The sequence below is a fragment of the Ovis aries genome, chromosome 9, assembly GCF_016772045.2.
Source record: "Ovis aries strain OAR_USU_Benz2616 breed Rambouillet chromosome 9, ARS-UI_Ramb_v3.0, whole genome shotgun sequence".
Classification (NCBI taxonomy): Eukaryota; Metazoa; Chordata; class Mammalia; order Artiodactyla; family Bovidae; genus Ovis; species Ovis aries.
The window spans coordinates 85176716-85200071 of record NC_056062.1 but is presented as its reverse complement, the minus strand read 5'-3'; the positions used below and the strand labels follow the sequence as shown (position 1 = coordinate 85200071).

Here is a 23356-nt window from a genome sequence, read left to right as displayed (position 1 = left end):
AAGCAGATTCCCTGTAGAAACAAGTCTTAATTAAGGCTGAGGTGAGGAAGGCTAGCAAATCAGGGGCACTGTCTGACTTGAACATCTGTATATCCCCTAGGCATTAAACAGGACCACACTTTCCATTACGTATTTGTTGAGTGAAGGTGACTAAGAAGGAACAGCCACACAGAGGGGAAGATCCTACAGGGGGCTTCCAGAAGAGAGTGGTGGCCAGTCTGAGAGTGGTCAAGTCAGATGCCAAGCACAAGCAAGTCTTTCTGAAATGGTACTGTGCTCCGCGCACATCATCTCACGCAATCCACTGGACAACATTATGGGTCACGCCATTATTATCCAGCTGAGAATTATTTCCAGATGAAGAGTAGGAGTTTCAACAAGTGGCAAAGCACTGGGGAGTTGAGTCTCTTCACTTCTCCACTTAACTGCTTTCTAGTAGAGAAGAGAAGGGCCTCATCTTTCCCCCAGGAAGGGCAGAATCCCAGAACTATCCATCCAAAGCTGATGCTACAGTCTCTAACTTTACAGTGAGTGAAACAGATACGAGGTCTGCAAAACACTCAGAAGACCAAGAGACATGCAACAAAATTTCTCCTTCCAACCACCAATGCCTCAGCCCCACTTTCTTCCCATAGGGCAGTGCAAGCTGCTCAGTCGTGTCCGACTCTTTGTGACCCCAACTATACAGTCCATGGAATTCTCCAGGCCAGAATACTGATGTGGGTAGCGTTTCCCTTCTGCAGGGGATCTTCCCAACCCAGGGAGCGAACCTAGGTCTCGCGAGTTACAGGAAGATTTTTTATCAGCTGAGCCACAAGGGAAGCCCAAGAATACTGGAGTGGGTAGCCTATCCTTTCTCCAGTGGATCTTCCAGACCCAGGAATCAAACCGGGGTCTCCTACACTTCAGGTGGATTCTTTACCAACTGAGGTATCAGGGAAGCCCCTTCTTCCCATAAAGCAAATACTATTATCAGATTCATATGCACACTTCTCCCACAATTGGAAGCTTTTGTATTTCTTTTGTACTACCTTTTTTGTACAAAAGTAGCATACTATATATACATTGCTCCCTGCTTTTTTTCATTTCACAGTATATCTCAGGAATGATTCATATTAACATATATAAATTGGTCTCATTATTTTAAGAAAAAAGTCTTAAAGATTCAATTCTGACAGCTTTTATCCACAAACTCTGATTTTAAGTTCAAAGTATAAGAAGAACTGCCAGTGTTTTCAAATTAAACAATACTAAACAAAGCAAGGTGAAAGTCCCTGAGATAATATTATATTGGTGAACCAGACCCTGAAAGTCCTACACTTTGTTGTTGTTGTTTCCTCCAGTAACTAAAATTCTTTAAATAGGGGGGACAATTAACAGTGAGCAATTTAATCACAAGAACTGAATACTGCCCCTTAACATATAAAAGGGATTCCTTTACTTTTCCAATAGGAGGCCTCCATTATAAATCAAAAGATTGTGATCCCACACGATAGTATTTTGTTTACAGTCTGCTGACTGTGAAACACACAAAGATGAGTGTATCAATTTTAGTAATATTTAAATTCATTTTTGCTCATCTAATTTAATGTGTATTTGGAAAATGTCCCTGTGTGAAAAAAGTATTTGATCTGCAGACAAAGATTGGAGTACTGAATGAATGAAGGTAGGTTCAAAGGCCCCCTTGAAACTCCCATCCCCCGGGAATACTGAGGACAGAGTCTGAGACACACTGCTGTATAATAAGCACAGCCTCCGCCCTGCCATCACCTCCTCCTTGACTCCTTACTCTCTGGTCCCTGCTTTTTCTCCTTTACATACTAGAATTCAAAGAAATGTTTATAAATTATTCCCTAAACAAAAGGCTAATGCTTGAGATACTTAAAACAGATAGGCTGCTCCAGTGGAATGCTAAAGGTCCAGATCCAGCCCTCCTGATCACATTTTATTCTACCAGGTAGCCTGCAAAATGGAAGAACACTCAAAAAACAGTTTAGAAATCCATGCAACGAGCCAAAGCACAGAGGGAGCCAAGTCCCAGGCCAATCAGTAATCTATCCTCCATGCAAGCACTACTCTTTGAGGAAAATCTGCCAAGTGACAGCCCCATTAACATTTCCCAAAGTAGCTGGACCACAAGAGACACTCAGTTGGGTTCTGAGGCTGCCTTCTGGAGGCTGTGACTGTATGAGTCTATGAAGGGTAAGTAAACTGTCCCTTAAACTCTATAGCTCAGTTTGTAAAGAATCTGCCTGCAATGCCAGAGATCCCAGTCCCATTCCTGGGTCAGGAAGATACCCTGGAGCATGGATAGGCTACCCACTCCAGTATTCTTGGGCTTCCCTTGCGGCTCAACTGGTAAAGAACCCGCCTGCAATGTGGGAGACCCGGGTTCAATCCCTGAGTTGGGAAGATCCCCTGGAGAAGGGAAAGGCTACCGACTTCAGTATTCTGGCCTGGAGAATTTCATGGACTGTACAGTCCATGGGGTCACAAAGGGACATGACTGAGCGACTTTCATTTCACTTCACTGCCCAAATTCTGGCAAGCTAAATACAATGGACATCGAATCTGAGTTGTCATCACTTCCCCCTCTTCAGCCATATCTAAGTACTAATTATTTTTCTTTGCAATGTCTCTAGCATCTGCCTATTCCTCCTTATCCCACAAACCCATTTCTGGCCATTCTTCTACAAATATCTAACATTTAAACTACTGCAAAGTCAGTTCCCTACCTGGCCTTGGTCTTCCCTCATTCCATCCACCCCAATCTGGCCCACGAGAATCAGACCAAGTCTTCAGAAACACAACTTTAATTAGGTCCATGATTTCCTGTTGCCTTTTTATTTTTTCTGCTCTGGTTTTATTAAAGTCTATTTTACCATGGCATTCTTTGTTCGAGTTACAGATGTACACTACCATGGGTGAGACAGACAGCTGGTAGGAAGCTGCTGTGAAGCCCAGGAACCTCAGCTGGGTGCTTGGTGACACCTAGACAGTGGGACGGGGGCCGGGATGGGAGGGGGGTCTACGTGGGAGGGGACACATGTACATGTAGCTGATTCACTTCCCTGGACAGTGGAAACTGATGCAACGTTGTAAAGCAATTATACTCCAATTAAAAAAAAAAAAGTTCAACTGGAAAACCTAATATAGAGAGCATCTGTGATAAAGAACAGAACTATTCTGGTTTCTCAGTGCTAAGGAGATGAGCAATCTGGGCAGGTTCCACACCACCTCCCAATCCTAAGGGGTCCCACTAGACACAGAAGTTTTTTTTAAACTTCTGGTTTACTGAGAAGACAAAGCTTAAATCAAATGCCTGGTAGTCCAAACATTTATGATCTTGCTGCTTATTTCCCAAGCCTCACCCAAGGGTCCTTTTTGCTGGATCCACATTAATTTATTCTCTTTCTGCCTCTACCCACCCCACCCAACATACCTCTCCCAAGACCTTTTCCAATCACCATTCTTACTTTATAACTGCCCACAACCCCATTACAATAACATCGCCTTGATTATTCCTACCTCTCTTAAAACAAACTTAAAATTTCAATTCACTCCTAAATCTCATTTATTATACCATTTAACCAGCAAATAATAAAGCCTCTTCATCTTTTGTAGCTATTTGATTTGTCCTGAGTGGGTTTACTGGGTCTACTACCTGTTCTGTGTCTCTAATATACAAAGCATTTGTGATAAAGAACAGAAAAATTCTGGTTTCACAATGCTAAGACAATGAATGGAAGGGCCTGAACCCGAACTGGGCAGCCTCCGTGCCACCTCCCAATCCTATGATAGTATATGGGAAAGTACTGCTACTTTATTTCAGGTTTACAACCAAAAGCAAAAACCTTAATTTTCTTTCAAATATTCTAAAATGTTTCATTACCAAGGCTATCCCAACAACATATGCCTTTAAGACAGTCAAATTAGCTTTAATGGGTTGCTCACTTTATTGCTTTTCATTTATGTTTTTCTCTGATATTTTACACCCACTTTCTCTTGCCAACTCAAAGCTTAACATGGATAAGTCAATGGCGACTGATCACATTTACTTTCCATTTAGACCTGAACGCACCTAACCTACCCTGATTCAAACAAAAGGATTTGAAGTCCACATTTGTTTCCCATCAGAGGTCAAGTGTGGATATCATTACTAAATAAACCTCGATAGAGATGAGGATGAAAATGTGTGACAGGTAGGCAAAGAGGTTTGGCAATAAAGAATACTTGCCTGACACATGATAAAAGTTACAGAATTCTAACATCACTTGAAAAGAACACTTTCACAGGAAAGAAGGATTACTATATCAGTCTGATAAACACCACAATTCCAGTCCCAATATCATCTGCTGTTCTTCCCAGCTGTGTTTGCTCATCACTGTGTACATAACATATGCATAGATTCAGAAAATAAACTAGCAGTCTTTCATGACCTGTCTTACAGCTCACATCTTTTTGCATGTTCAGGTTAGGGGAAGGAGTATAGTCCATCTAGTTTTAACAAAGTAGAGGAACCAGCTTCCTAAGACCTTGTATTTAAAGCACAGTTTGCACCATGCTTACCACAATGTTCAGTAGGAGAGGACTTCCCAATTGCTGATATTCCACTTGCCAAGTCAGATGTGCATTTGAAATGCTCGCAGCAATGCTGCTATGCTAGCGCCCTGGCACAACCCTTAAGCCAGTCTTTGCGGGTACCATCATCTACTTTCCTAATACCTCTCTCATCTCCGACCTGCACGTCCCCAGGTATACTCCCCACAAGGTCTAGCAGAAAGGACGTCCCAAACACTAACATCAGCTAATTTTCTCTCCTGGAGCTCTAACAGAGCTGGCCACAGCGAAGCTCATCAATGGTCTGGCAACGTCTCCTCTGTCATTAGTGGCCCATAACTCTGGATAGCTTATCTTTAGACAAACCGCCATTACATCTCCTGGTAACATTTCCTCTATTATTTCTCTGATGCAGTATTCAATTCAGTCAAGTCAGGTCTCAACAGTTCACGGCATACATGCTTTTAAGACATTCACTTTTATGGCAAAGAACTTGAATTTGGCCTCCCACCAAATTTCAAATGCCAACGCAAAAACTTTCTACAACCTATGAAGCAACAGTGGTTCCTGTGGTTTCCATTTCTAGAGACACATGAACCTCATGTAACTTCCATGCCCTTCCTCGTAAACAGCAGAAGTTTCCACTGCCATCCTGAATGATGACAAAGGGCTTAATCAAATCAGAAGTATAAAAATGTAATAGTTCCTAAATTCCAAAGAAATCCAGCCCAGGTTCACGATTAGTAACTTCACCAATTCGCATTAAATTTTTAACAAGGTCCATTTTTTAAGTCAAAGTACAAAAATCAGGGTCATTGGTAGTCACTGGTCTCTCCATCACTTTTAGAAGCAACAGCAGACTGTTCCTTCTTGGTCTTTTGCACTTAACATCTGATTTCTAGGCAAAAATGATAAGGTGCCCTTGTTGGTTTAAACAAGCTATTACTTACCAGGTTCTCTCCAAAAATGGTTTAAAGAGGTCATTTTCTAAATCTCCAGTGACTTGGGTCGAAACCTTGAGACTGTGGGGTGCAGGAAAAGCGTGGTAAGCACTAAAGTGAGCCTTCAGTCCCTCAGCCCTGGCCCCAGGCACCAAGTTCACCTTAGGTGAGGTGAGGGGCAAGTATACAGGCTGTTTTATTTGTGCAAGACCTGAAATGTTTCAGTTCCTTCTCACTCTGTAGAAAGATTCTTTCCTCCATCACTCACCTCTGAAAGGACTGTAGTAACAACTAAAATCTCAGACAATCATCTGAGATCCAGGATGGCTATGAGAAAAATGGCACCGTCTTCCCCACACCTCTTCTTTATAACGAACAGTGGGGAGCTGAGGACATTCTGCCCTGATTCTATTTTTCCCAGTGGTATGCAGATTAGTAGTACCCCCAACTCAGAAATGAAAATATAAGGATTTGTTTTTTCATTTTCTTAACCACGGGAAATTCCTGAAAGCCTACTCGTAATATGCTAGGTAGACCTGTATAGATGAGAGCTGAGAAGCCTCGTGATCGAAGAGTCTGCCCATCATTTGCTCCTGAAGCTGGAGTGCACCCGACGCCACCCAGCAAGTCAGTGACTGAACTGGAAGGGGAACCTCAGTTTGCCTGTCCCGGGGAATGCACACACACGAGGTCCTTCGTTCCCTAACAGAGTGCTTTATGCTACATAACCAGTTATGAGTTCAAGATGGTCCAGACTCCCTCTCCTCTTAGTCGTGACAAGGAAGTGGACCCAGCCAACTGGGAGATGCGGAGATGGAGTAGAGTGAGCAAACTACCTGAGACGGGTCAAGCCGCAGGGACTAAGAACATGGAGCAGAAGACGGCCCTGGAGTGCTGAATGAGACCAGCAGAGGAAGAGGTCCCAAGGCCGCGTACAATGCAGGAAGGTGGCATTCTGATGACAGAACAGCATTTAGTAATGGAAAAACCCGCATCAGGAGGATGAGGGATACAGAGTGCATAAGTGTGCTAAGTCGCTTCAGTCGTGTCCAACTCTTTGCAATCCCATGGACCGCAGCCCACCAGGCTCCTCTGTCCATGGGATTCTCCAGGCAAGAATACTGGAGTGGGTTGCCAAGTCCTCCTCCAGGGGATCTTCCCAACCCAGGGATCGCACCTGCATCTCTCATGTCTCCTGCATTGGCAGATGGTTCTTTACCACTAGCGCCCCCTGGGAAGGGGCATACAGAGTGGCATTCATTTGGGCATCTCCTAGGATATCTGCTAGCCAGGAGCCTACTCTGATTCCTAGGTTGGGGGCAAGGGCAAACATAAGGAAAACAGTGGATGTATAGCTCATGACTGCTAAAGAGCACATAAAGCCCAGTATTCAGAGAATATGTCTCTGTTAGACCTTGGGAACAGAGCAGGTAATTAAATTTGGGGAACATAAGGAAACCTCAGTGTTCCAAACTGGAGCAAAAGGTCAACACAGGAGAGCAACTAAAGCTAGTTTTAGAGTGATGGACTGTATCTCTTGGAAACGAAGAAAGTGAAATGCTGGTTAACCATTTACTTAAAATCAGTGACTGACACCATCTGTGAAGGTGAGTGCCAGGCTCACAGTGGCTCTCCAACGTCTGCCAGCTTCCCTACCTTCTCCCAAGACGAACAACAAGGTGGCAGCTCTCGAACGCCTCGAAGCCCCGGGTTAAAAGATGAATGCATCTAGTCAATCACGTTCCATAAGGCACTGGGAGGTGTTCAGACTGTTGGACACACGACAGGAAAGCTTTCCACCTGTACTCTCCACAGTCAACAAGAGCTGTAGCCTAGAGGTCCCATTCACCCAAGTACAGACTTGTCTTAGGGACCCTGGCCAATATGGAGCCCACAAAAACCAACCTGTTTCACGAGTTCCATTATACAGGTAACCTCAGTTAGAACCATCAAAGCAGAGGGATCGTAAGTAGGTCTCTTACAGTTAGTGAATATGTTAGTGGTTCTAAGCAAGACTGATGGTTTTAAGTGTTTTCAAACAAAAGTATCTCACACCTTAAACCTCAACCACAGGGCATTACTTTCTCAGCGGTTCTGATATAAAAGCCTGAACATGACTTGATCAAGTATGGACATTCTGAAGAGTCACAGGAAGCTCTTCCCTGCTCATGTCAGATAAGGTACTGAGGCTTCAACACTGATTGTGGTTCAACACAGAAACAACACACTAGAAGGCCATACAGAAAAAGTGATGGGGCTGTGTCTGTGAAATAAACCTTCTTCACTGATACACGACTCCAGTGACCTTTCTTGAGAGTGGCAAAGTGATTGGGGCTACACCAGACAATATACCCACCAAGGAATATACCCAAATCTCTGACATTATGCCAGCAACAACATGCCACAGCTGGGCTTCAAACTGGAAATTACATTCTTTATAAGAATTATTCTCAGTTGTACATGTGATCACAAGTATATACAATGCTGTTCTTCAAAAAACCTCTTCTTTCGATTGGTGTTTCAGAAGAAACATTTGTTAATATCAAATATGCTATGTGTCACAGTTTCTGTTTTCCCTTGTATCCTTTGAAAATATTCTCAGTTTATCTTTGAAGAGTGAGTGTGTCTGGCAATTGAAGTGTGAAGGTACAAGCTATATAGCCTCTAATTGACCCAAAGCAGTGATCATGCCTCACCCTAGACAAATTGCTATCCACAAGTCCACCCAACTGCAATTGTGGATGGAGTCAGTATTAAACCTGATCCAAATTTTATAGGTCTTCCTCCTACCTTAATTCTCTATGTCCAGTTTTGTATGACTAGTATTGCCATTTATTTTCTTTCTGTAGGGATAAAGTATTATTTTTATTATTGTTATTCATGTTAGAGTTCTTTTAAATTAATATTGAGTAATTTTTTAAACATGTCTTTCCTAGCAATGTCACTAGTAAAATGCATCCAATTTTTCTCTAATGTGGTGCTTTCCCTGTCCATAAAACTTATTTGATTAGCAGTACTATAGAAGCTAAAGCTTTTGTATGCAGGCACTCAAGCATAATTTAATCATTTTATTTAAGCATGAAAAAAATTATTCTGAAAGCCCTGTTAGGTAAAATATCCCTGATTAATTTAAACTTACATTTACAGGTATATTAAAGGTGAAATAAATCACAGAATGCCCAGTATGCAATGGAATAGTGTTAACTTTGTTATAATAGTCAGCAATAAGTTAAAAATTGGAGTATTAGAGAATGTAAGGAATAACTCTCTCAATTTAAGTAACTTCATTTAAACAGGTTACTTTAAAAGGAATTTTGTTTTATGTGAAACCATTTTATATTACAAGGATTTCCACCTATGGAAATCTCTTTCATAGTCAAACAAGATGAGGTCCTAATTGCATAATACCATTTATCTGCTGAGGATAAAAGTGCCAACAAATGAAAATGCACATTAGGCAAGAGATTGTCAGAATAGAAAATTGTCTTTTTTATTTTTTTTTTTTGTTTTTTTGTTTTTAAATAACCCACTCACATTAACAAAAGACTGCAGTAGCTTCCAAATTATAGGCTGTTATTTTTAGTGGAAGTAGTTCAATATTCATATTGGAGCAGATGTAGCAGTTTAACAAAACAGCTCTTCAAATCCTGCACAAATTGAAAACAGGAAAACTGATTGCATTTTCTCTTATCACTTTCCTTTTCTGAATTGACACTTTTGGCCTTCTGAAAATTTACACATGGCTTTCATCTCAACAGCACCTGCTGATCAAACAGAAACCTAACATTTTCATGAAAATGGTATAAAGGACTAGTTTTGTTCAAAATGTTGTAAAGGGCATCAATTGCCTAACCTGATGACAAGAACTGCTGGGTATAAGGCATATTCATAATAGTTTTATATTTTCACTGAACTTTAAAAAAATACATTAAGTCCCTTCTGGTTTTTCCCATGTTCACTTTCCATACAATTCAAATTTTTTTGACTCAAGGTCTGCCTAAAACTTAGTTTTATTATCCAAAGACTATGCAAAATGTGTAAAAGGGTAGATTACACTAAGACGTAGAATACTGAGTATTTTCTCTGTCACTGCTTAGAATACACATGTTTATCTATCCATACTGCCTTCTATTCAGTCATATGAATGTAAAATATACACATTCTGCTTTCATATTCCACCCACAGAAAAAGGAAAGCCAGACCCTCTTTTTGAAGGGGACTTACACATTTCTTTAAACAGATACAGATTTAGCAGGTGCCTGAATATCCCCAACTGGAGAAAAATGGATGTCACCTGAGCACAAGCTATCTGAAAGATGCGACCAACCCATTCAATGTAAATGTCTCTGGAAGGTAAAGGTGAAGCTTGAAAATGGGTATTCCTCTATGTAAAATACAAGGACTGACAGCTAAGGAGCTCCTCAGATTTTCAAATAAAACTATATCACATATTTATCTGTTACACCTGATTCTAAGTGAAATTAAAGATGTCCCTAAGAAATGTTCTCTGTCAGTTCACTAGCAAAAGATCTCTATCCTTCTGAAGGATTCCAGGCTGTCTATTCCCATTCTGCCTGGGTGACAAGGTAACCCCAGGCAGAAATGACATACAGTAAATATATGTGCCACTCCGGCCAGCTGGACTGTGAATTTCAGTGTCTCATCATGCTCACTGAGGTAAGAGCAAACCCAAAATGTCAATATGTTCAGTCAACGGAAGTGAAATAATGGGACTCTATTGTCTTACCCAATTGATCTGCTGCTGTCAACAAGGAAACATGCCCCCCTGCTTTCAAACAAATTTTAATTAGGCTCTTAGTTACTGGATCATATTTGCCTATGAAAATAGTTATCCTGACTATGTGCAGGAAGCAAAACAATTGTTTTTCCCACTTTTACCCATTTTAAAAACCTTTTAAAGTTGATGCTGTAATCTTTAAACACACTCAACTGTATTAACATGTTTCAAATTAAACAGGCTTATTAAATATTTTAAAATTATTTTCAGTTTAAACCAATTCGGGGGGGGGGGGCGGAAATCCCATAGTTTAAATTCAACATGCAAATCTACCTTACAGTCTTGATTTTTGTTCCCTCTGGACCTAGTTGAAATCATACTATAAAATCAACTAATTCCACATTAAAAGTATGTTTCATTTGCTCCTCTCACTCATCCAAGTACTACCATTAGCATCAATTCACCACCCATTCAAAACATGTCACACCGAACCAAACACAAATGATCAATTCCAAAAGCCTCAACCGATTTTGCTCGGTTTATCAATCCTACAAATAAGGGGTAAATGAAACTCTTGTTATAAGAAGGGAGACGGTGCTAAGGAGGGCAGGAGGTGGGGGTGAAAAGAATATAAGGCATTCAAGCCATTGCGATTTTCCCTTAAGTTCTACAGACTTTGAATGCAAAGAAGGGACACAGTCTCACCTTAACATCAAAATAAAATGGAACTAATCAAGTTAAGCAGCTTCTTCTTTCCCCCTCTTCATCCAAAGGCTTCAGCATCCCATCAATACCGTAATCCATTGTTCCCCCCCCCCCCAACCCCCGCCCTTTATCCAGTCTCCTTTAAACCTATTTAGAATGGCAAAAAAAAAAAAAACGAAACCCAAGGAAAGATAAGGCCCTCCGGTAATCTCACCTCGGTGAGTCCTGTCTGGATAGCAGAGGTGATGGGAGATAGCGGCCAGGCCAGGGCTGATGCCTGCTCCTCACCCCACACAACAAAAGGCAGATTTCTCTTTCCTCCCTCTGCTAATCTTGAAATGTAAATTCTCTCCGCCAGCTAAGAGGAGCGACAGATAACGTGGTACATCTTCACTTCTCCCGGTCTTATCGACTTCTGAATCGTTTGGGAAGGGGGAGAGGAAAAGAGAAAGGCCGCCTCCCCGCGCCCCCCTGCATCCCGCCCCCCACCCCTCCCCTCCTCCCGGCCCGCCCCCCGGCCCCCGGCCCCCCCGGCCGCCGAGATTACCTTCTGGCAAAGCAGCGCAGGAGAGGCGGCCGCCGCAGCGCAGGCGGCCCCCGGACCGCGGCTTTGTATTCATTAAACACACATCGGAGCTTATCAGAAGTCAGAGGCTTGTCGGGATGGCACATTGTGTGTGAGTGAGTGTGCGGGCGCACGAGGGAGCCGAGCGGAGCCGGCGTGCATCGGGGTGATTACAATATCAGCAGGGCCCAGATGGAGGCAGGAAAATAAACAGAGGGTGCGTGTGAGACGGCGCGGGAGAGGCAGGGGAAGCGGGAGAGAGAGAGGGGGGACCGGAGACGCGGGCTGCAGCGAAGGAGCAGGGACCGGCAGGGCAGGGGCGGGGGATTCGGGGGGCAAGGGGGGGGTGGGAAGCGAGGCGCCCCCAGGCTGGCCGAGGCTGACCTGTCTCCCCACTACCCCAGTCTGTCCCCTCCCGGAGAGAGAGCGGGGGGAATCCAGACTAGCAAACTGCCTTTCTCCCTTGCTCCGGGGATGGCGGACGGAGGCAGCCGGGATGCTAACATTCCGGGAGGTTCTGTCAAGGTCAGAGGGGCATCCAGAGCCCGCTTTTTGCAGGAGCTTAACAACGAGACAGTCACCGTGTGACCTCCATCCAGACAGACCCAAGTTGCCCAGCAAACCCAGGGTGTCCTCACGGGCAGCGACACAGCCCTTCCCGACCGACCTCAAGTGGGAGTTCTCGTCCCTTTCTTGGCTGGCTCCAAGACTAGACTCCAGCCCCCTGCCCACATCCACAGAGATGGCTGTGAGGCGGATACAAACGCTGGCATCTCCCCGGGCTTGTCAAGGTGGTCCCAGCGGAAACCTCGCGTGGCCAGCGGCACCGGGAGAAGACGCACTTGTGACTGGGAGCTACAGGTGACTCTTAGACACCTGCTCCACCTCCAGAAACTGTGCCGGCGTGGGGGCTCCTTGTGTGTACATCTGAGAGTCTATTTTGGAGGTGGGAATTTGAAATCGAGGCAATCAATCCCGGCTTGAGCTTGCCTCCACAGCTCTTCCCCCCCACCCCAGAGCAGGGGAATCAATCAGACACCAAGCAGGGAGCTAGCGCTCCTCCCAGTCCAGAGTGCCTCTTCCACCCCCATCAGGGTCTGCAGGGAGGTACACCTGAGTGGTCTCCTGGGAGCCCCCTTTCCCCTTTTAAATGCACCCATCAGCCAACCTGTACATCTGATCAGATCCTTAATGGAGTGCAAATAATGCAGCAAAGAAGGTTATTTTATTGGGGGGGGGGGGGAGAGGGAGTATTTGGTCTTGTTGCATTTCAAGGCACTGAAGCTTACTTAAGAAGCTCATGTCAGTATGAAGAGTGAGTTCAGAATAAAGAAGCCAACAAACTCCAGAACTGTTCCTGACATACACTGTAGCCCCTGCTGCAGTGAAACTTCAGATTGTAAACCAGTTTATGCATGGGGGCTCGATAGTTTGGGGTGAGGGGAAATAAGGCTAGTGATTAGAGAAAAACATCAACACCAAAGTGCAAGAGATCTAGCAAGCCACCTCTGAGAGGAGACAAATCTGGAGAAGACCTTAAGAAAATCAGGAGAGGCAGGGGTCACAAAGAGGGGGCCAGCTGAGCCCCTGAACAACAACAGCAAACTGTTGAATCAAGCACTCCGCTCCAAACCACTTGGATCCACTGCTCAACAAGTTTTATGAGCAGTGGATCCTCTGGCCCCCAAGCTCCCACCACTCCAAGAAAACAATTAAGGGAAACCTGATAGGTCAGGTAAAGTGCAAAAAGCTAGGCATTGGTGGAGGAAGGGCATGTGTGAAAAATCTTGTCATGCAATGAATGTCAGATGAAAAGGGCTCTGCCACAATCCACCAGTAATCCAATCATGTGGAAAACCTCGGGGTATCACTGAGAAGAGAAGGAGGTACTACTTCCCTGTAAATCTTCAAAAAGTGAGCAGGTTCAATACTTATAGAAGGGTGCAAAGAGAGGGAGGAGGCCCTTTGGCAGGAAATGTTACCAAATCGAGTGCACTCTAAATGAGTGAAAAACATGTTTTAAATGTAACAACAGACTTCTAGAGTATCATTATAGCTCTCATAAAGGGTCACCTTTCACTTTTTCTCTAGCTGCTATAGAAACCTGCATTCAGGATAACCAGGTGCAATCACATATACCTGCCCCTTTATTACATATTAGTTAGATCAGTTTGGACAAAGATTACACACACATGTTTATAAATCCAATGCAACTCTAGGAAGTAAAAAATACAACTCAGAAACGCCAACTGATTTTTCCATCACATGCGCTTTGAAAAAATGCTATTTATAAAACAAACAAAGCCGGACTACTTCCACAGAAAAGGCTTACATTTTTCTTTAAAAAGCATCCAGACACTGAAGGTATGAAGAAAACTGCACAAAAGCTTATCTGCCAGTGTTCTTGTTTTGTAAAGGCATACTATTTCTATTAATACCTTGTTTGTTCAGTGACTTTTGGCTCACAGTTACAGAAAAGATCAACCAATTCTCAAATGGGAAGAATCCATGACTTTCTTCCAAAGCACACACTTTGCTGCAAAGCTTTCAATTTAGAAAAAAAGCAATATAATAATCAAGAACAATCATAGAATAAGTGTACAACAGGAAGTGGTTTCTATAATCACAGCTGTCTTAAAGGCCAGGCTGGAGACTAGAAATCTTAATTTCAACTAGTTCTTTTCTTAATAATAGGTTACCTTCCTATAAAAGCAAGAAGTCCATCTGTCTCAAGCAGATAAGTTTTGAAGCATTAATTCAGATAAAAATCTAGCATTTTCTTTGAGTATGTGAATTCTAGTGTGCTATAATGTGAGAATTCCAACATATGACCATTACAGCATAATATCTCATTGCTCAGCTTGTCATTATTTCATTTGTAATTCTTATGTTAATTATGTTCATAATTACTATAAACAGATGTGGTAGAGATTCATGTGACCTTTTATTGCAGAATGAATTCCTCACTCATTTTGCTTTAATTTCTCATGTATGTGAAACTGAAATGCAAAAAAAAAAAAAAGCTTTCGGATTTCCTAATGCTTTATATGTATAAGTTAAAACCTACCTTCTACTTCATCTGCATTTCAAAATACTAGAATATTCTTAACATTAAGCTGCTTTACAGTACATTTTAAAATTGCACACTGAATCTCACTGCTGCTCACTAAATTGTAGCTATGGATGCCAAACAAAGACTAGCATCCGTGTCTAAGTTGTTTGTCTTTCTTTTTTTTTTTTTTTAATATCAAAGGTTAATGCAGCAGAATTGTGCTTCAAAACCAAGTGCCTAGCAGCTACATAGCAATTTATTCACTCATAACTCAACCATCACCCTCTTTACATAAAACACATTTACAATAAAATCTGTATGGATTTCATTAGCTGAAAACCTCCTCGAATTTCATTTCTTTGGCCCTAATCTATAATTAGTGTGGACAGACAGGTGCAAACCCTTCTCTTCTACAGATGGCTACTGGAAATGGTGCAAAGTAGCTCCTTCTGTTTAAACAACACAGAGATAACCTGCTCTGTCTTATCACTTACAATTACCTCCATTAAACTGAACTAATGTTTGCTTTAATAAAATGTTCACTGTTCTTTAAACATTATTTAGGAACTCTTATATTAATGGCTGTAAAAAAGTGAAGTTGGAACGTGTCTCTTTAGATAATAAAAAATAACTTATTCTGGATGAAATGTTCTCATTGATGGATAATATTCTGAGGTTCACAAAGGTGTTTTAGTTGACAGTATTTGTCAGTTACTTTGCATAAAAGGGCAAAATATGGCATTTTTAAAAGGCATCTTTGTGACAAATTATTTAACGAGTAAAGAAATTCAGAACTATGAAATGTTTAACTTCTTTATCATAGATTTTAACTTACTGAACTCCTAAAATCCTAGGTTGTTTTCACAGAGTATTTATGTTCACCTAATTTTATGTATTTGTTTAACTTCTGATGGATTCTGAAAGTTGTATGAAGGCATCATTTTAAGGCACGTTTTAAAAATTAACCATGCATGCAGTGCACTCTGTAAGCACACGGTTAAAAATAGCACCATTTCATACTAAATAACCTCTATAAAGCCAGAGATCACTTCTCCCTGCTTCTGCTATCAATAAAGTCTGTGGGTCACTGGTTGATGAATAAGGTGTCCCTAAAACAAAGAACTTTTAAATGTCCAAACATCAACAAATAGCTTTTCTCACTGAACCTACATAACTTACAGTAATAGACTCCAGTAAAATGCAACTGAATCGTTTTTTTCACATGCAAATCCTGCAGGTGCCAATTTTTGAGACTGCTTTGCTATGAAGGGCTATGCTGCCTGCATAAAACCTCAATGAAGAAGGGTTTGCATTCAGAGCCTGTCAGCTGATGTTCATATCAAAGAAGTGGGAAACACGATTTGACAGTGAAGAATGTCCTAACCTGACAACCACTGCCCAGCATTCCTATTGGAAGCATTTCTTTCTCGTGATCCCTTTTCAATGTCGGAAAAAACAGAAAAGTTTTTTTTTTTTAACAATAAAATAAGCTTCTATTTTTATAGTAAAATAAATGATAATGGCACCTTACATTTGTGTACTTCTTTCCTATTTATGAAGTGTTCTTTCATCTGCAAATATTTATACTAACACCCTGGATGGAAGAATTCATCATTAAAATCTAGCATCAAGAACAATATTTTACTTTTCTTCAGAAAGGGAAAATTGTAAAAATATAAAGCTGCAATCTTGTAGCTGCAACATGTACTCTCCTACCATTTCCAGCAGCTTGCAACTTGATAGGGCAGTTTGCATTGTACTACAAGAAGAATGTGTCTTATTAGGAAAGCCCTTTTAAGGATCATTTTTAAATCAAATTATTAGCAGATATTAGTGAGTCACAGGGACTAAGGCTATAAAGGAAAATAGTATTTCAAAGATTTCTGGTCTGCTTCGAGCTGTCCAAACATTAAAGAAAAAAAATGCACCATTTTTTCCACTTCTTTTATTAGATATGAACTGGACACTGGAGAAACTCCATACTCAAACTCTCCCACTCAGTATTTAGCATTTCAAATAAAGTGACTGCTGTCTAAATGGTTTACAAAAAATTATGAATGCTTATACAAAGTCTTCTAACATAAAGTTCTTCTCTTAGTATGATCGCAGATAAAGTCAGCTTTTATACACCCAGAATGAGCCTGATTCCTTGATTATTTCGTGGAAATTCTTTCTTTTGAAAGAATAAGCCAAAGAAATGCTAAATACAGTACAGATAAAGCAATGTTAGACTTCAACTTCCTCAATATCCTTCCTGGCTGCAAAAAATGCCTAGGTTAAACACTGGGTGAGACTGTCAGCTGTCTCTTTAAAAATAACCACCCATAAAAAGAAAGAAAAAGAAAATCAGACTGTCCCATGCATGCTACCTGAAAGCCCCTACAATGTTAAAACTAGAATTGACATTAAGAATAAACAATGGGGAAAGATCCAGAGAATCATAAATTTGCTTCTCTTTGTACACATCACATCTGACATAAGCATCTGGGTTTGGTCCAGGATGGTTTAAGAAACAATTCTGTTTATTCACATTTCTAAGGAACTGTATGACAGGAGAGATTGGGCACAACAAAACGCTCACATGGTCGAGGCAAAAGGCTGCAAAAAACTAAAGAAGACCCCCGACACTAACGGTTTACCACTGAAAAGCTGATCAATTTGTATTCTAGCGAGTGTGGACTCACTGGGCACAGACCCAGGTTCCCTCTCATTCTAAGCACAGGGAGGGTTATGACAATCAAAGCCACTGGGTGCACGTAAAAATGGGACACATGTTTAAAAGGAGACGGGGTTGGGGGGGGGGTGTGCAGGGAGGGGAGGAGGGGGGGTGGAACCTGTAAAACAGATTTCAGTTCACACAGAAGGTACAAAAAGAAAACGCCTTGGTCAGCAACCCAACCTTTATCAGGGGATACATCAATTTGCAGCTGCTGTGGGCAGCCATTTATATCAAGGCCCTGGGCAGATTAATTAGAGGGAGCGAAGTTAAAATTTCAAGGGGGCCCGGAGTGACATGAAGCACATCAAGTTGCTCTGGAGTGGCCTCCCCCCAACTCCTGACCTTCACTCCCCGGCCCTGGACTTTGGAACTGGTCTTCAGGAGCTCCTCCGTGGGGGACACTGGCTATTCCTGCAAGGGACACTCTGGTGCCAGGCTGAGGCGAGTTGGGCTTTAAGATGCCCAGATCTTGAAGAATAGCTGTGCTCAAAAGATTTCAACCGCCACGACGCTTTGCAAGGAATAAGGAAAACAAGGGCTGCAAGGCTCCGCAGCCAAATTCTCCAAACTTGAAAAGCGCGGGGGGAGTGGGGGGGGGGGGAATCGGGCTATTTTTAGTAACAGTCTGGGTTCACATCCTACTTCCTGGAATCTGTACTCAAACTTTTCCAAGGGTTGACTTACCCCACCCCAACCTCCATAAAAACTTTCAAAAAAAAAAAAAAAAACGGATTTAAGCGCCTTGTACCCACCGAATTGTCTTTCCTAAGGGGGTCCTGGCCAGCGTCAGATCCACTCAGGGAGAGGGGTCTGGGTGCACCGATCACCCCAGTCCTTTCTGTCCCCCCAAAGAGAGCGCTGGGGCCGGGTAAACGAGTTGCATCCCCGGGACGCAGCTTTCCGTCCGGGCTCCGCCTGGCGGGGGCTCCGTTGCCGAGCACAGGGCTCCCCGTTCTGAAGAGGAGACGGGCGCCCCCATCGAGGCTGCGCAGGGAACCCCCAAAGGGCCAGGGCGCCGGAGCCCCCGGCGCGCGGAGGTCTGGGCCGCGGGGACGCTGCCCACCCAGCCCGGGCGGCAAAGCCCTAAGCCCGTCGCGGATGCCAGTCGGATCTCGAGACCTCACTAGAGTTCGGGGGCGGGGGGCTTGGCCTGTCCTCCAGGGGCTTCCCACCCAAGCACCCCGCGTGCCCAAGAAGACCAGGGCGGGTTCGCAGGGTGGACACAAAGCGCCCGGGGACTGCTCTAAGGACCCCGACCGCAGTCGCCACCGGGTCTCAAAAGTTAATATTCCTCCTCCTCTCTTGATGCCAGAGCTAAGTTTTCCCACCATCAAAAGCAGACTTTCCAGTTTAAAAAAATATTTAAAAAAGAAAAAGAAAAAAGAAATGATGGTGCAAGGCCACCTGCCACCCTCACCCTGGGTACCTTGCCCGGGGCTTCGGTTGGGGGTGGGGGGGTGGGGGTGGGAATAAGTATGATCTTCCAGCTCTCACACTGTCATGATGGAGAGAAAAAGAAAACGGGGGGCAGCAGCGCAGAGAATCTGAGCGTGAAAACGCACCCCCGGCTGCCCCGTGAAGTTCAGTGTCACCGCAGCGGGCAGCGACTCGCGAGGCTCCTCTTCGCCCCGGTGCGTGGCTCTACCCTAGTTCAGCGACGGGGACAGCCCGGAGCCTCCCGGCGGAACAACCCAAACGAAGGGGACGGTCACCAGAAGGAGAATTAACAGCAACAACCGGGGCACCCTCCCACCCCAGTGCCCCAGTCCCCGCCCGCCCGCCGGCACTTACACTGCACAGGGCCGGAGAGTCCCACCATCCGCCGCCGGCTCCGAGGTGCCAGGGAAACTTGCCGTCTTCTCGGCCGGCCCGCGGGGCGAGGGGCCGAGGGCGCGGCGCCGCTCCTGGCCCGCGAAGGGCCGGCGCGTCCAGCACCGCGGGCCCGCGCGCGCGCTCGCCGCGAGGCCGCCGAGCGCCGGTCACCGCGAGCCGCGGGGCGAGGAGCCCGGGGGTCGGGGCCGCCGGCCAGACGCCGCCTCCGCGCGGAGCAGCCCCGGACGCGCGGCGCGCCGCTCCGCCCTCCCTGCCTCCCGCCCCTTCCCTGCGGTCGCCGCGGCTGCAGACGAATGGGATGCGGGGCGCGGGGAAGCGCCCCCGTCCCGGGCGGCGTCTGCGTCGGCCTCGCGCGCCCTCGCTCACTCTCGAGGAAGGCGACGCGCGCGGGGCGGCGGGGCGGCCGCCGGGCCGCGGGGGCGCTGCGCGCTGGGCGCCGAGAGCGCGCGCGCCCGCGCCCGAGGCGCCGCGGCGGCTCCCCGCGGCCGGGAGGAGGGCCCGCGGCGGCGCGGGGGGCGCGGGCGGCGGGCGGGGGCGGTGGGGCACATCGGGGTCGTGCGGGGGTCACGGGGTCAAGTGTAAGTTAACAATGGGCTGGCCCGGCCGGCCGGGGCGCGCGGGCCGCCTCTCTCCTGGCCTCGCCCTCTCCGGTGAAGGCTGGACGTGGGGCCGGCTCCCCAGTGATGCTTTCCCGGGGCCCCGGGCGCCCTGCAGTAACCCAAGACGACCACTTTCCCCGGCCATCTGGAGCGCTCCTGGCTGCCCTGCCTGCGTCTCATCACTGGCTGGAGACACAGCCCTGCGAGCCATCAAGCCCCGCTCAGATCTCCTCTCTCTTAATCCCCTTCTGTTAGCTGATTTCCAGACTGACTATTTGCTTTCGCATTAGATAATAGCCTTAGAGAAAACAATTATCATTTTCTTTTTCCCTTTGTTTTTCTTCTTCTCCCATAGTATGCCATGAAGAGGGGCCCCTTTTCTATCTCACGGTGCTTTTTTGTTTGTTTGTACTTATGGGTTGTATCCCCCCCTCCCCCAGACATTAATATCAATCCTTGGGGTGGGGGTGTCCCTGGAGAAAAAGATAGGGTGAAAGAATTCCAGTTATTTCCAAAGTAAATAAATCTCGCAGTGAACAGAACTGACAGTTTGTTTGTACAGAGCAAAAGGGGCTTGGATAATAATGAAAATATTAATATGTAGGTCAAATATGATCAGATAATGGCTGGCGATGATGAGTAAAATGAAATCTTTTAAAATTATTATGGAACAGTGCCATGACTGCAAATGTTATTATATTTAGTGTAACAATTTGAAATCCTGCTCTGAACCATGTTTGGTTTTTTTCCTCAACTGGCCTACATCAGTGCAACATATCCTGTGTGTGTGTTTCTAAATTTCATCTTTACAAAGAAAAAGATGTTTAAGATAGAGTCAGAGTGGGCCTGTGCAGGGGGAACTGATGAGACTTTGGTAGGTTTTATTTTTTTAAATGGTGCTTCAAATATTTAGTTAGTAAGATCCCTTCCCCCATCCTTTTAAACCCAGCTGGAGCTTCCAATTCTGAAGTCTTCTCAGATTTTACTAATTTTTTGCAATTCATTTTCAAAAAATACTCATTGTACATTCTGCCCTCTCTTTGGGACATTTGACTAATGAATTGTAATGGATTAATGAATTGTAAGGTTAAGTCTTGATATTTGATGTTCTTAATTTGAATCTCAACTTTTATCAAGTTGTACATTCTATAGTAATTTCTGCATTACAGCTCTTTATTTTTTGCTCTCCTTAGCAGCATTAATAATCTTAAAATATAAAATTTTATGTATACTTTAACTCTGTTGTATAGGAAATTGTCAAAGCTTACTTATATTTTCCTTAAAGAATCATGAACACTTTAATACTTAATTATTCTATTACTTGTGTTATTTCTTCTGTCCCAAAATTGAAAAGCAAGAATTTAGATACCAGGACTATACATTTATTCTTATTTAAAATTAATAAAATAAAATCTGAATCAGGAATGATTCTTGTGAAATAGTGCTGTTTCTAAAATCATATTGTAAGGCTTAGAAATAAATCAACAAGTTTTAGGATGTAAAAAAATACAGGGAGAAATAAAATATACATATTATGCTATATTTTTCTTCTTTCTGTAAATTGTGCCAAAGTAGGTGTGAAATTATGATAGAAACATTAAACTTCAAAATCAATGGAAAACAACTTGCAGAAAATCAAAAGCAGTTTTACATTTTCAGGCCATATTCACAACACAAAGGCGTATATTTAAATCATGTTTTATAAGATTCTGCAAAGCTTGTGGGATTCTCCCTTTTGGTCATTCTTCCGTAAAAATAACAATCATTGTTCTAGTTGTACTTCTTTTCTTAAAAAATTCACGTTTTCTACTCATTGTGACTTCACATTAGATAGAATGTCACTAAATCTGAGAGTTTTTACAAACTCTGATAAGAGCAGTTGAAGGAAGTACATCCTGAGGCTGAGGTATAAGTGACTCAATATATTCCTTAATCCCACTTCCCACTCCCTTTAAAGGCCTGTGTCCTACAAAATGCAGAACAGTTTTCTGTAGAGTTTATCCTTCTATTATCTCCTGACTCCTCTATTTGGAGCAAATGGTAGCAATAGGGACCAACTCAAGTGTGAGGTGATTCCTGAATTGTAAAACCTAGGAAAATAAAACATTAAATGGAAAGGGAGGGGCTCGTTCATAAGTGTGGTGGGAAGGTGTGAATTGCCTGAAAACGATACAAGTCCACAAAGGATTTCCTTACCCTAGACTTGGGGTGGGAAATACACCTGACATTGTATTCATCATGCGGTAAATTGATCATTGATACATTAAAAAATAACTATCTAAAGGAGACAGGAATTAGTATTGTCTTTCTATCTGCCACTCTCAGAAGTTAGGTATCTGTAAGGACTTTCATTTTGCTAAACCAAAAAAAAAAACCTTTAAAAAATTCTGTTTTAAAAATAGATACCTACGCACCCTAACAAAACCATTAAACTGAAAAATAAGATATCCAATAATACGTTAAACTACAAAAACTCTTACTAGCAGTTTTTTTCTCACAGTTTTTTTTTTCTCACATTCTTACATTTTTCTTACTGTAAAGATACCAAGTTTTTTCAGCTTACAGGTTTTTTTTTCCTTAATGTTACCTAAGACTGCTTTTTGTGTCTCCTTAAGCCAATCTTTAAAAAAAAGCAGAATTTCCAACACAAATTTCAGATGAGTGTTTATTATCTTCTTTAGAGATATGTGATTCACCTCTCACAAACAGGAATTCCTAGACAAAATTTTAACACGTTCTTAATTAATGCTTTCAAAATTCCTTCTTACAGACATTAAAGTTTGAATGAGTCCCAAGCTGTGTTTTTCTATATACTTTGAAAAAGTCTTCCTGTTTGCTTTTAGGTTGATGAAAATTCTTAATTATTTTTAATGAAAGTTATTGTATTTGTGAAAAAAATAGAATATGATAAACATAAAGGACAGGAAACAATGATCATGTTTTCATCAGTGAAGAATTTAACCCTATTTGTCACTTCTCTCGTTTTTGCTATGTAATTTTATGTGGCTTACTTTTTGAGATTTGTATGGACAAGTTTTATTCCAAATCTTTGCAACCTTGTTATTTAACTGGTTTAAGGTTTAATTTTAGAATATGGACAACAAAAAAATAAATTTTAGAGATCGTGTCTTATTCTGTAAGTGTACAATGTAAATACATTAGCTCTTAGGGACATAAGCTAATAAATAGTTTTTTTAAGAGAAATTTGCAAGTTACACTAAAATGACTCTGAGAGTTCTCTGGCAATCCAGAGGTTAAGACTCAGTGCTTGCACAGCAGTCCTAGGTTGGGACGCTAAGATCCCACATGCCATGTGTCATGGCCCCCCCCCCCCCAAAAATGGCTCTCATCCTACCTGCAAATAAGCTGATTGGATTGGTATGATTCAGCTGCAGATAGTGGTATCTTTTTCTATACTACTTTAAAGCCAGTCTTCATGCAAAAAGCCAAAGTTGGAAAATTTCAATTACTTACTTAATTTCCAAAAGGAATTTTTTTTTAAGTTTGGAGAGTTTTATAAAATAATTCATATTAGTATTTAAGTAATGAGTTTTACTCTTTAAATATTTAAATATTTTTATTCCTCGGAGTTTGACACATTAAACTCTGCAGGATTGAATTTATTGCATAATATGAAACATACA

The 23356-nt window shown here is 43.0% G+C and overlaps 1 protein-coding gene across 7 annotated transcripts in view; it reads right to left on the bottom strand.

The window, feature by feature from the left end:
- RUNX1T1 (RUNX1 partner transcriptional co-repressor 1) overlaps nt 1–19287 on the bottom strand; it is a 152107-nt gene extending 132820 nt beyond the window's left edge. For 2 of the 7 annotated variants that reach the window (XM_060393518.1, XM_042254496.2), the window contains exons 1-2: nt 11492–11721; nt 11159–11302 (exon numbers count right to left, since the gene is read on the bottom strand). Coding sequence is in view for 1 of the 7 variants with exons in the window: in XM_027973236.3 (XP_027829037.1) it covers nt 19072–19099 (28 nt within the window). In the remaining 6 variants the exon portion in view is untranslated. Of the gene's footprint in view, nt 1–11158; nt 11362–11491; nt 11722–19071 lie in introns of those variants that run through there. The other 5 variants (XM_042254495.2, XM_027973236.3, XM_042254494.2 and 2 more) reach the window with 3 other exon arrangements.
- Nucleotides 19288–23356: the final 4069 nt, after the last annotated feature.